Genomic DNA, 13,247 nt, shown 5'->3' with positions numbered 1-13,247 from the left:
CCTACCTACTCTATGGAATCGGCTGTGCCTTCTGGAAGGCTCAAAATCCACTGTTCTAGAAGATCTCTCCCTGACCTGATTCTGTAAAATTGGAGTTTAGGTTAAATCTCCTGAGGAATCCATACACATTACAAACAGGCACACCTGGGCCTTGTTGGTGCCCGTAACTACCATCCTCCATTAATCTCAGTTTCAAGCATCCCACTGTCCACCCATCACCCCTCTATGTCCAGCTCACTCTGTCTCCACCCTAGCCCCAATAAGACCTACAGTCTGTTGACCCTGTACTGTCTACTCCCCCTTGTAGCCCCATTTCCCTCCATATCCAGTGTGGAGGCCATGGCCCCACCTTACACTTACTCCCTTTGATCTGCTCCCAGCGACTCTGCCACTCTCTCCCTCTGGGATACTAACCAAGCAAACCTCAACTCTGGTTTAATCCAGCTCCTCACATTCTCCATGCCTCAACCTGGCAGCCCCACTTTCCTGGAGCAAAAGAGATAACACGCTGACTGGTCTCACTTCAAATTCCTGACCCAGAAACCCAAGTGGCCCCCTGGTGGTGCCAGGCAATCCCCCCACTTCTTCTTCCCCTCCCTGAGACAACTGCTCCTTGCCTGCTGTCTCCTCCCTCCTCAAACCTCTAACAACCCTTTTCTCTTTATCACTCTCAGCTGATCACTTTGCTTCTTTTTTCACTGGGAAAATCGAGGCAGGCCACAGGGAATGTGCACATGACAATGACAATAGCAAACACTTACACAGCACTTACTCCGTGCCAGGCACTCCCTGAGTCCTCCACACACACTGCTGTACGTACAGGTGGAGCAACCCCATGGGAAGGTACAATTGTCCCTGTTTCACACAGGAGGAAGAGGCATGCGGAGGCTAGGTAACTCAGCTAGGACGCCACCCAGGCCGTCTGGCTCAGAGCCACCGGCTTAACCCGCTCTCCTGCAATCTCCTGGTGCCCGGCCCCCTCCGCTCTGCCTGCCCTCCTGCTACAAAGGACAGACCGTCCTATCTAAAGGTGACCCCTCCACCTGCACTGGATCTCACGCCCTCTCACTACTCAAGCTCCTACAGTCATCTCCTCCCCTGCTCCTAAGCACTCCCATCAGCATCCAACATCTTAAGAAATCAAACCTCTCTTAATTCCAGATCTTCCTCCAGCTGCCACCTAATTTTCTGCCCCCCTTTTATGTCAAAGCTCCTTGAACTGCCTTTAGTCCCTGCCACCACTTTTCTTCCCATTCTCCCTTGAATTCACTCCAATCAGACCTTGACAAAACCAAATGCAATGATCCAATTGTAGGCCCAATCTTTCTTGACACAGTGGATAACTCCTTTCTCCTTGAAACTCTCTCTTCATGTGGCTTCCATGACATCACACTCCACTAGTTTCCGTCCTACCTCACTGGCTGACTCTTCTCAGAAATCTCCTTTGCTGGACCCTTCTCATCTCCCTGACCTCTACATATTGGAGTATCCCAGGACTCAGTCCTTGGACTTCTTCCCTCACATCTCTACTACTCCCTAGAGGAGCTCATTCCCATCTCCTGGCTTTGAACACCCTCTCTATATACATTGTTTACTCTCAAAGTTATACGTGACCCTCATGCATAAACCCCAGACTGCTACACCCAACTGCCGACACGTCCTCTCCACATGGATGCCTACTGACTGGATATCTGAGACCTAACAGACCCAGGATTGACTCTATGATATCCCCCACCATCTCCAACCTGCTCTTCCTGTAGTCTTCTCCTTCTCAGTAAAAGTGGTGGTAGTCTCTTGCACTGGTGCCCCCAACGAACTCTAGCTCCTGAAATTCACACCCTTGCATAGTCCCCTTCTCTTTCCTCTGGCCTGGACCTGTGACTTGCTTTAATCAATAGAGTGGAAGTGCCAGTTTGGGCCTAAGCCTTAAGAAGGCTTATCAGCTTCTACTTTTGCTCTCTTGGGAGCTTTGAGCTGCCATATAAGACATCTGGCTACCCAACCGGAGAGACCATGAAGGAAGGCTACATGGAGAGAGAAAAGGCCTAGGACTCCACAAAGAGAGAGAGGCCCACTGTCCCAGCCAAGTCCAGTCCATAACCAACCCACCAGCTGAAGACAGGCACATGAGTGGCCACTGGCAAGACCAGCAGCAGAACTGCCCCACTAAGCCCAGACCAAATTACATAACTGTGAGCAAATAAAATGGTCATTGTAAGCCACTACGTTTGGGATAATTTCTCAGCAATAGATAAGTGAAACAAATAGCAGCTCTAATTTTTATTATTCTAGTTGCTCAGGTCAAAATCTTAGAGTCATTCCTTTTTTTTTTTTTTTTTTGAGGAAGATTAGCCCTGAGCTAACATCTGCTGCCAATCCTCCTCTTTTTGCTGAGGAAGACTGGCCCTGAGCTATCACCCATGCCCATCTTCCTCTACTTTATATGTGGGACGCCTACCACAGCATGGCTGGCCAAGCAGTGCTATGTCCACACCCGGGATCTGAACTGGCGAACCCCGGGCTGCCGAAGTGGAACGTGCGCACTTAACCACTGAGCCACCGGGCCGGCCCCTAGAGTCATTCTTTAATCCTCTTTCTTTCATACTCCACAGCCAATCATACGCAAACAGGATATTCATGTCCTGTTGGTTCTACCTTCTAAGTATGTCCAGGATCTGCCACTGCCACTCTGCTGTTGTCTCTCACCTCCTCCTTGCTTCTACCCTTACGCCTGCTGCCTGCAACCCGCTCACCCCTGCCCCAGGTTCCTGTCCACACAGGAGTCAAAATAATCCTTTAAAAATACAAGTAAGGCCATGCATTCCTTTGCTCAAAACTCTCCAGTGGGGGCCAGGTCCATGGCCGAGTGGTTAAGTTCTCACGCTCCAATTGGGCTGCCCAGGATTTTGCAGTTCAGATCCTGGGCACGGACCTAGCACCGCTCATAAGGGCATGCTGAGGCGGGTCCCACATAGCAGAACTGGAAGGACCTACGACTATACAACTATGTATTGAGGGGGTTTGGGGAGAATAAGAAAAAAAGAAGAAGATTGGCAACAGATGTTAGCTCAGGGTCAATCTTTAAAAAAAGATACAAAAAACTCTCCAGTGGCCGCCCATATCACTTGGAATAACATTCCAAGTCCTTCCAACGTCCTACACCAGACCCTACGACCCAGCCCCTGCTACCTCGCCAATTTAACTTCCTGCCAAGTCACCCAGTCAACTCTGATCCAGCCACACTGGCCTACCTCTCATCCTCAAAATGCCAAACAAGTCCAGCTTGGGCCTTTTTCACTCAGTGTGCCCTCTGGCCAGAACATTCTTCCACTAGATATTCACCTGGCTGACTCTCATTCTAATCTGGTCTCTACTCCAATGTCACCTGGGAGATCCTACCCTGACCAATTTATCTAAAGGACACATCCCACCCCCCACCCCATCACCTTATACCCTCCCTGCCAGGCTCTATTTCCCTTTATTGTACTTCTCATCTCCATATTCTTTTCTTTTCTCTCGCTTCTGTATTGTCTGTCTCCTTCCATTATCACACACGCTCTGTGAGGGTGTGGATTCTCAATGTTCTGTGCATTGCTGCACTCCCAGAATGGAGAACAGTACCTGGCAGGTGCAGTGCTCCATAAATATATGTGAGATGAGTGAACAGATGCATCACTAACTGTTGCCTTTCATCTCCCTGACAACTAGGAAACATGGTCATAAACCTCCAAGCTCCACAGTGTATTCTGTGGGCCCGTCTCCCTGGACCCCAGGATGCAGCACAGCAGCTACTCCAGTATCTCCTGACGGCCACAGCATGTTCCTCACCATCACCCTGAGGATCAAGCTCACCCTCCTTCACAGGGCCCACAAGGCTCTGCAGGATCTAACCCCACACCCCACTCCAGGTTCAACAGTGCCACTCACCAGCACACACTCCACTCCAATCATGCTGCCTTCCCCTCTGACTTTGCCCATGCTGTTCCCTCTGCCAGGAATGCTCTTCCTCCCATTCCTCCCATGAACACCCACTCAACCTTTAGTCCCAACCTAAAAGAGCCTTTTTGTGGCCCTCCATCTTTCTGTGGCTCCTCCTCTCTCTCTTCTCTTCCTTTCTAGGCTACCCCCCATTTGTGGAAATGCTACAGGTTATCCAGTGCAGGCATTCACCAGCACCTTGGGGTTATGGAACCACGGCTGAGGAAAGAGGGCAGACATGGGTGCTTCTGGGGGCAGGACCAGCTACATATTCCGTGGGGCCCAGTGAAAAACAAAAATACAAGTCCTCTTGTTCAAAATTATTAAGAATTTCAAGACAGTAATAGCAGAACATTAAACCAAGCATGTGGCGCTTCTGAGCATGGGGTGTTGTGCAACCCCATTGGTCACATGCCTATGAAACAGGCTCCGTCTGGGGACCACAGTTAATTAACTAAGGCAAATGCAGCATCAGATGCCCAGGCAGGCTAGTGACTTGTGACTGCGTCAATACTGGCCACCTCCTCAAAGATGGGGCAGTTTACCCGTTTTACAGAGATACCAGAGCTTCCTCCTTGAGTCAAAAAATGTTCTGTCTCTAGGATGGCTGCTCATCAGACACTCCATTCCGGCTAAGTTCTCCCATCAAGCTTTACTTAATGACATGAGCAAGAGCCCAGAAGAGAAAAGGAGACAGTAAGAAAAAATTTCATCAATCTGTTTATGACACAGGGTTACAAAAGCCCAGAAACCTCATGGGACAACAAAAAGTTTACCTCTTCTTCTCACAAGTCTCTTGGCTGGTTAAGCCTTCCCCTGGCTTTGGAATAACAGCTTTTTCCCAGTAAGTAAATTAATAAACTGTGGACTAACTGGGAAAGTTTTTCTTTCAGATAGCTAGCTGAGCATTGGATAAATGCAACATTTGCTCTTTTAGGAACGGACCGTGGCTCCAGAAATGCAAAGCAATCATATCCTAATGAAATAATAATGAACAGGAGCTGCAGAGTTCTTAGGATTTTATTTTAAAACAAGAGCGCCACAATGTGCTCTCTCTGAGACACTCAACCTGCCACGATACAGTGCCCTCAGTAGTTTACTGTGTTTCTCCACGTCTCACTTGGACAATTTCAGTTACTCTCACAGTCTCTCTCCTATATCGTTTATGATTCAACATCAAGGTTTTACAAGTTTTTTTAATATGATCCACAATGGCTGTATGTTTTACATGGTGACCCAGTACACATGTATCAACAGAACTTACATAAAAGTTTCATGTGCAGTACACTCTGATATTTTCTATTGTGTTTTATTTCATTTTTTAGAAATGATAAGCTGACTCATTAAATTGGTTTTACAACTACTGAATGGGTCATGACTCCCAGTCTGGGAACGTTGATTTTAGATCATACTAGTGTACATTATTACCCACATTCCATCCACCAGATCTTAACTCAAGCTCCATCCGAACTGTCTCTAAGATGCACAAGAATAAAAGAGATGGCTTTTAAAAAAGCATGCATTTAAATGATCCCTGTAGTAAAAAAGATATGAGAATGACACGGCTAGAAGACGGTCATGAAGGGAAGGCAGCAGGATGTAGAGCACGTCTTCACAGCTCGGGAGGCAGAGCCAGAGAGATCCAATCAGAGGGCGGAGAACGGCAAAGTTAGGGAACTTTCTAGGTCAAGCCTCCTCCTCGAGGGCTCACTATTTTGTCTAAAGTGATGCAGTCTCCCAGAATATCAGACACACAGATTCAAATACATCCCAAAGAAATGGCTTTTCTGTCATGGTAGAGGTTCCCGACTCCTCTGTCTGCTAGAAATGGCCAGTCGCCATGTTGTCACCTTCCTCTTCAAAGAATCTCTCCCCCCAGCCCCTGCCCTCTCTTTTCTCTGGGCTCCAGCCCAGTCTGAGGTGAACTTGTGGAATCCAGACCCTTCACTGCAGCCAAACAAGGCAATTACCCTCAAGATGGTTTCCACAGGCTATACCTTCAGTGGCTCTGACCATTTCAAGTACGTCCACGTTTTCCTGGCTGGCTTTCAGAATCTAGAACCTTCATTCCCCAGCACACGCTCCCTATGGGTCACATCTCCATCTCTGTCTCTCTCCCCTCCCCCCAATGGCTGCTCCTCTACCGCACCACACAGTCCACCACACAACACAGCACTTCGTAAGGAGAAGAACGATGACGTACTTAGTACGAGTTCAGCACCAGGCTAAGTGTCTACACACAAACTCTGATTCTCACACCACCCTTCCAGGGAGGCATCAGGACTGGAAATGGAACCCAGGTGGATCAGACAGCAAAGTTCAAGCACTTTCCTCCACCCCACAATGTCCTTGATGACACCACACCACCGCTCAGTGACACAGAAAACTGCTTTTCCTGCTTGCCTCCAGAATGAAGCCACCGACTCAAGGCAAGGGAAGCTCTATATGGGTCCATCGACTAGCCATCAGTGGCTAGGACACGGGGTTCTCCTGATGAGGTTCCTTAGGAAGAATTCTGGCTGACACGGCACCAGGAAGAGTCGGTTGCACATCTACCATCATAGAGTTTGTTTCTTTACGTGTGGAAAATAAGATCTGGGTCACCAACAAGGTTGCCCTTTGGAGACGAGCTGTTAAAGATAATAATAGCTAGCAGCAGGTCATGGCCAGGTGCGCACGGTGGCCTCACTCCTGGCTCCACCATTTTCCTTCCTCCTATTTTCTCTCTGTGGTCAATGTGCCATATCCATCTCCATAGGTCACCTTGAATCTTTTCTAGGACACAGCAAGAAATTCTTTCGTGAATTTTCCTTACCATCTTATATGTTTTTTCTGATGCTCTCCCTCCCCTGGTAGAGGCCCAGCTCCTCCAGAGCATCAAATGCCAGGCTCATGCTCTGAGGAGGAGCATTTATGTAAAACTATCCTTTCAGATTATGCCTGGAATAGCCACACTTGACTGCGATCCTGACCTTGTCCTCACCGCACTTTCCCAGTCTCCCCACAGTGAAAAGAATGCGAGTAGGGAAGACTTGGAGGCAGAGACAGCACCCAAACAACTGGCCACCAACCCAGCGGGACATGCCCACCTACCTTGGTCAAATCCATTCCAAGTTTGAGCTGTGAAATGAGATGAAGGATTACACTACGCTGATCCTCCATGACGCCCAATTCTGTCTCTTCCTTATCTTCAGTGTCGCTTTTTTCATCTTCGGACAAAACCAATTCAGGGCCTAAGTTTGGCTAAAACAAGATCATCAATAAAAATCACCAGCTGGTCCAGCAGAAATTAGAAGCACAGCATATGAACCCATGTGCACAGCAATGACAGGAGCCCGATCCTGCCAGGAAGAGTTTCTCTATTGACCAGTCCTGTTGGCCAGAGGGTGGAAGATGACCCTTTTTGGGGTACAGGCCATCTTTAGCCACTGCACTGCCCTCTCGTCTTCCCATCATCTATGAGTGAACCTTCCGGTCTAAGGACTCTCCCTGACAAGAAAGCTTCCTGCCCTTTAAGAAACTAACTAGTACACAAGCCCCCTCAATCCTGACTATTCCCAAACAGTATTCCCCTATTAACTCGCAGACCCCAGGACACTTTATATCTAACGGAAAATGTTCTGTTTGTAAGTAAAAGTAAGATACCCCTGGGACTGACTGAAATTATTTTGGGGAAAATTTACTCTGAGACTATTTCTACTCACATCAATTAATATCACTACAGCAAGTGTAAACAAAAACGGCTCCAAGATGGCATTAACTTAGGGAGGAAGACAAAAATGGAAAATTAGGGAAAAACTCTGAAATTTTATAACACTGCTGAGATTCATGCTGGCCAAGAGACCCTGCTTTCCTTGATGCAAGTTTATTAATTCAACTGCTTGATTCCAATTTTACAAATTATATAGAAAACAGGCAAATTAATAAACAAAATATGCAAGGGTGATGACTGAGCACAAAACTTCCCAACACCCAAGAACCAACAACTCTGGCTACAATGTCAAGATGTCCTCAGAATTGTGTTGAATTAAGTAACCCCATCCCACCGTTCCACACTTAGCCATGTTCTTATGATGCTTGTTTACATGTAAGCAAAAGCACTTTGCACAAAACATTATGCAATTGTTTCTAATTATTAAGGACAGGTCAGACATCATGAACTTCATATACAGAAATGCAGGAGCTCAAAGGTATTAAATATAAAAGGACACAGACTTGCCCAAATGCCCATGCCAAAACTGATTTATAAACCTCATCAGACAGAATCGCCCCATTTTATCTAAAGGCACTTCCAATATGCAAAGGTTATTTTAGTGATCAGAGTGGTTATAATTGTCTGGCCTAACATACACATGGTGGCCATTCCTTACCAATGCTCCAGAGAGGAAATACAGTGGTCCCCCCCAGGGGTAGGCATTTTAGACATTTGCCATAGACTTACTTCTCAAATGATTCTCAATCACCTCTGAATAACCCCACTTCTGGAGAGACAGTTGGGGAGGCCCCAGGGAAGCCCAAGGGGCTGTCCCTCAGGCCAGAGTTGAGTTTCCCTCCAGCGTGTGCCTGGTTCTCTAGTCTCATCGTCACGTATGTTATCTGACGTCACTGGCAAGTTGCTTTGCTAGAATACATTGAAATAACTGAGGCCTCCTGGCTCCATGCTGTTCCAGAGAAGACTAACAGAGGGAAGCACGGGGGCTCTAGGCTGCCCTGTTCCTACGCTGGGTAGTTGGGGAAGGAGGGGACTGGACTCCGGCACTTACAGTCAGTGCCCTGGAGGCCACTCTGCCTCTCCTCCTGACGCCCCCATCTGCTGCGTTACAGCGCCTGCTGCAGCCACGCCACCGCGGTCACGAGTCTGAAGGGCTAAAGCAAGGAAGAGCAGGGCCACCTTCCTACCCACCCGCCCTCCTGGCTCTCCCTTCTTTCCACTCCTCCGGATTTCAGGCAAGTTGTTAAGTGGATGGCTGTCTCATTTCACTGTGAGCGAGCATTTCCAATCAGACGCCACTCGACGCAGAGAGCTCAGACACAAGCCCTTCCAACGGCACAGGTGTTGCTGTTGTTGCTTCTCTGCGGTGACCTGGTGGGCGGTAATTGTATTAGCAGACTTCCCCACAACCCAGGGGCAGCTGGGGGAGGAGGGGCCTTTGAGAGGAAAAAGGACAAGAGCAAATCAAGCCACCATCATGCACCCAAGGGGGCAGGCGTGGCATGCAAAGTCCTTAAACACCTCAACAAGAAAGGGGGCTGCGTCTTGAGTGCAATTATTCCTGCTTGAAATTAGTTGTTCTCACAAAGTACTGACTGCAAACCAGTCCATAGCTCAAGTGAGGTTGCCATAAGCTTTATGAAGCAGAGAACGATTCTTTCTTCTGAAAATGTGATTTCCCATTGCCCCACCAGCCAGCACACGGGGAAATCTCCATCCTTCCCAATCACTGCCACGCTCAGTGCGACGTGTTTACAGACCACCTGGGACCACACCTCCTCCTGCTGTCTGCCTTACTTGAAAATTAAAACCAGCTTGTCCAGACTTCAGAGCCAGGAAGCCTTCTGCAAGATCCTGCCACATGATACGAAGCACACACATTAACGTGCACACAAACCTCTCCAGCTCTTCCCACTTCAGTCAACATCACATTTCCTCTGAGTCTGACGATGCCTCTCAGAGACAGCGGCTCCAGCAGAGAGAATTAAGGCTGGTGCACAGGTCCCAGAAGCTGACTCATCCCAAGGCGACCGGTGGCCAGAACTCCTCAGGGTTCTGAAGTCCTGCCAAGGGAAGAAAAGCCATGGGGAGCCCAACACAGCCCCCTCATTGGCACAGATCCTTAGCAAACGATGCCCTAAGCATAAAAAAGGATCCAGCAATATTTCTGTCTCCCACAGCTTCTGAGAATTTGTCCTTTTACTTATTGTATGATTTGCAAAAAATTCTCCTACTCAATCTCAAGTAAATAATCAGGGTTGGAAAAAAAAAGCTGGTTTCATTCATCACGTTGTTAGTGAAGGTCTCAGAGGACACCCTCCATTGCACCTACACTGAACTTAGTCCATTTGCAGAAAGGAGAGACCACCCTCTATTGTGGGTCCAGAACGGGGCACATGGATAGAGATTTGGGAGTATGCAACAGGTCAACTCAGTCAGAAACAGGTCAGTTGACAATGTAAATACAAATCTGTCGGCATCCACAAAGCACCACTGCTACAAGAAATGGAGGATTTGAAGAACCAGCCTTTGATGGAGTTTTAAAGGCAGAAAACTTTCCATTTTTGGATCAAGCGTCTGTTGACTCTGCTACTATGATGGAAAATCCAAAATATCAATAATTGCCACTGGATCTAAGTCTATTTCCTATAATCAGGCCCAAGTACCCTTCCACATTCTCACCCTCCCTCTCATAAAGTTCTGCTTCTCTTCTGGGTACCCCTGCATGCCCACACCCACAAATCCCTCTGGATTTCTGCTTGTAAAGCAGTGACAACTGTCTCGAGGTGATCAAAAGCGGCAGAACAGCGTTTCTCTGTCTCAGAAGAAAACTGAAAATAAGCAATGGTTTTATAACACTGAGAAAGTTCATAAGAATTAAGCAAGAAGAATCTTCAGATCTTCCCGTCCCCCAGAGATCTTTGCAAATGAGCCAGCCCAGCCATAAAAATGCAAGGAAACTTGAAGATAAAATGGAATTAGAATATGTTTTAAAGAGAAGTAGGCTTTGGAAAAATGAGGTTTTTAATAAAAACAATAATTATGACTCAATATTTCTACCACATGAGCACCTCAGGGCATACAGTGCTGTGAAAATCCAGTGACTCATGTCCATTAGCAAATGGGGGGAAGGACAAGTGAATTTGATGGACAGGAAAAAGCTACATGGCAGGCTGGGGTTTAGGGACACTCCTTGGTGGCTAAGGAGTGACTGTGCCCCAGAACAAGGGTTCTTAATCTGGGCCCCAGTGACACTCAAGACATCTACCACAACCCTGGACATTTTATATAAAAATTGTGTGTCTGGGCATTTTTCTAGAGAGAGAGTCCATGCTTTCCTTGGATTCTTAGAAGGGCAGTGCCCCTGGGCTGACCTCAGGCCTCCCAAGGCCCAAAGGGTCAGAGGTCACGTAAGAGAGCTGGGCTCAGGGTGGGAAGTGGTCTAATGAGAGACAGTCACAGCATCCGCAGATGGGCCCCTGCCTTCCCCCTCTAGCAGGTGAACACCTTCTTCTCTAGTAGGGAGCAGCGCGTCCATGACACTATGGCTAAGGGCCAAAGCCAGGAGCAAAATAGTGCCTCGGGTTAGGATTACGTGGGTTCAACAGTCTTCTCAAGGGGACACCAGTGCAGGGGAAACACTGAACTTTGGTTTCATGTCTTCTTTTTAACAAAAACCTTAATTCTTTAACACAAATGCAAATTCCAAGCAAAACTGGAATTCCAATCTATTTTATTCAATACACGCATGGAATTTAACTACAGTTTGGGTCAGTTCCAGGAAAAACCATGAAACAGATATTTCTCCTCAGAACCCATTCATCTCCCTGCTGCAGGCCTCATTCTACCCCATGCCCCCGACCCACCCCCTTCCCAGTGCCTCACTCCTATCTCCCTTCCTCAGACAGCACACATCCTACCCTCTTTCTTCACAGTGATCTCCCCTTCCTTATCTAAGACCTAGCTCTCAGAGAGCAGAGGCCAGTACAAGCAGCTTGATCTAATTTCCCCTCTAATGTAAATACCTAATAAGCTAGTGCCTTGTCTTAAAGGGCCACACCCTGAGATCGGAGGCATTATGAGAGAGGCCTAAGAGGCTGCATTACCCAACCTTTAAAGAAGCCTCTTTACTGTTGGACAGGGAGCTGTTCCACACTGGAGCCCTTAAATCACAGACATGCAGGTGTCAGGGGTCTACTCTAGCAACAATCAAAAAAAGTGGGCTCCTACAGCCATCTTTTGCCCACATAAATAAGCATCCTGGAATAGGCATTCTTAAGCAGACAGTATCTTTAAAAGAAAAATATAACCCACTGAGTTCAAGCGTTCTCCAACTATCCAGAAAACTTATATGACCAAGGACAGAAAGTAAAGCCAGCTAAAGAATGCACATCAAACTCTCTCCCAGGGGCCGGCTCCGTGGCCGAGTGGTTAAGTTCGTGGGCTCCGCTGCGGAGACCCAGGGTTCAGATCCTGGGCGCGGACATGGCACCACTCGTCAGGCCACGTTGAGGTGGCGTCCCACATCCCACAACTAGAAGGACCTGCAACTAAGATATACAACTATGTCGGGGGCGGGGGGGGGGGGGGGGGGGTTGGGAAATAAAGCAGGGGAAAAAAAAAGATTGGCAACAGTTGTTAGCCCAGGTGCCAATCCTTAAAAAAAAAAACACACAAAAAACTCTCTCCCAGCAGAGAGCACACTGCAGCTCCATCATTCTTAAAGCCGGGCAACTGTCCGCGTACCCTGCGGCCTCGGCTCGGAGGCCCCGGGCAGACTGAGTAACACAAAAGAGCCTGGGTGTGGAACGACAAGAACTCAACATTGCCCAGAGAACGTCTTTACGGGAAAATGAGGAAACCCAGCCACGTCAGAAAGAACCTCTGCTATTCTGAGGGTCACGGAGAGGCGAGTAAGGGAGAAGGCCAGAAGCACCACCCTCAGATTTCCTCAAAGGAGAAGAACGCCACGCCATCCAGCAACAGGGCACAGGAGTAACCGGGAACTGTCTCCTCCTACGTAACCTACTTCTCAAGGCCACAGCTACACAGAGCATGCAATGACATGCAGTAAAGGCAACTAGGGCAAGGACCCTCTTGCTCACAAGGGAATAAGACTCAAGACAAGTTGGTTTGCCAGAGAATGAAAGGTTTTAGAAAAACCGGTGTGTGAAGTTGAGACATGAATAGAGGTTAGGGGGCCAGAGAGCATGAAAAAGTAGGTAAATGGGAGATGAAAGGGACAAACAAAGAAAGGCAGTGGATACTGGAAGACAGAGTAGGGGGTGTGAGCATCTGAGAGGTACAAGTGCCCAGGGACCAACAACTGAACCAATTTTTTTCAGTTCTAATGATAATGGTGTTACTGTTGTTGACGACATTTATGGACTTCATAAAACCAAGGAGTTAGTCCCTTCCACCTCCGGCTACTTTTTTCATTTCAATATTTACAGCTTATTTCACAAAATTATCCTAATCATTACTTAATCCTCATAGTGCATCTTCTCACATTAGCAATATTTTATCTCCTAAGAAGCCCCATCTAACAGCCCAAGGT

The 13,247-nt window shown here is 47.7% G+C and overlaps 1 protein-coding gene across 5 annotated transcripts in view; it reads right to left on the bottom strand.

Moving 5' to 3' along the window:
* Positions 1 to 13,247, bottom strand: part of OSBPL10 (oxysterol binding protein like 10) — a 291,181-nt gene that overhangs the window by 27,610 nt on the left and 250,324 nt on the right. For 4 of the 5 annotated variants that reach the window (XM_070492566.1, XM_014827171.3, XM_070492567.1 and 1 more), the window contains one exon: positions 7,072 to 7,221. The exons of the other annotated variant lie outside the window; for it this stretch is intronic. In XM_070492566.1, the coding sequence (XP_070348667.1) occupies positions 7,072 to 7,221 (150 nt within the window). The remainder of the gene's footprint in view (positions 1 to 7,071; positions 7,222 to 13,247) is intronic. 5 annotated transcript variants of the gene reach the window in all.

The sequence above is a fragment of the Equus asinus genome, chromosome 21 (assembly GCF_041296235.1).
Source record: "Equus asinus isolate D_3611 breed Donkey chromosome 21, EquAss-T2T_v2, whole genome shotgun sequence".
Classification (NCBI taxonomy): Eukaryota; Metazoa; Chordata; class Mammalia; order Perissodactyla; family Equidae; genus Equus; species Equus asinus.
This window is presented reverse-complemented; position numbering and strand designations above follow the sequence as displayed.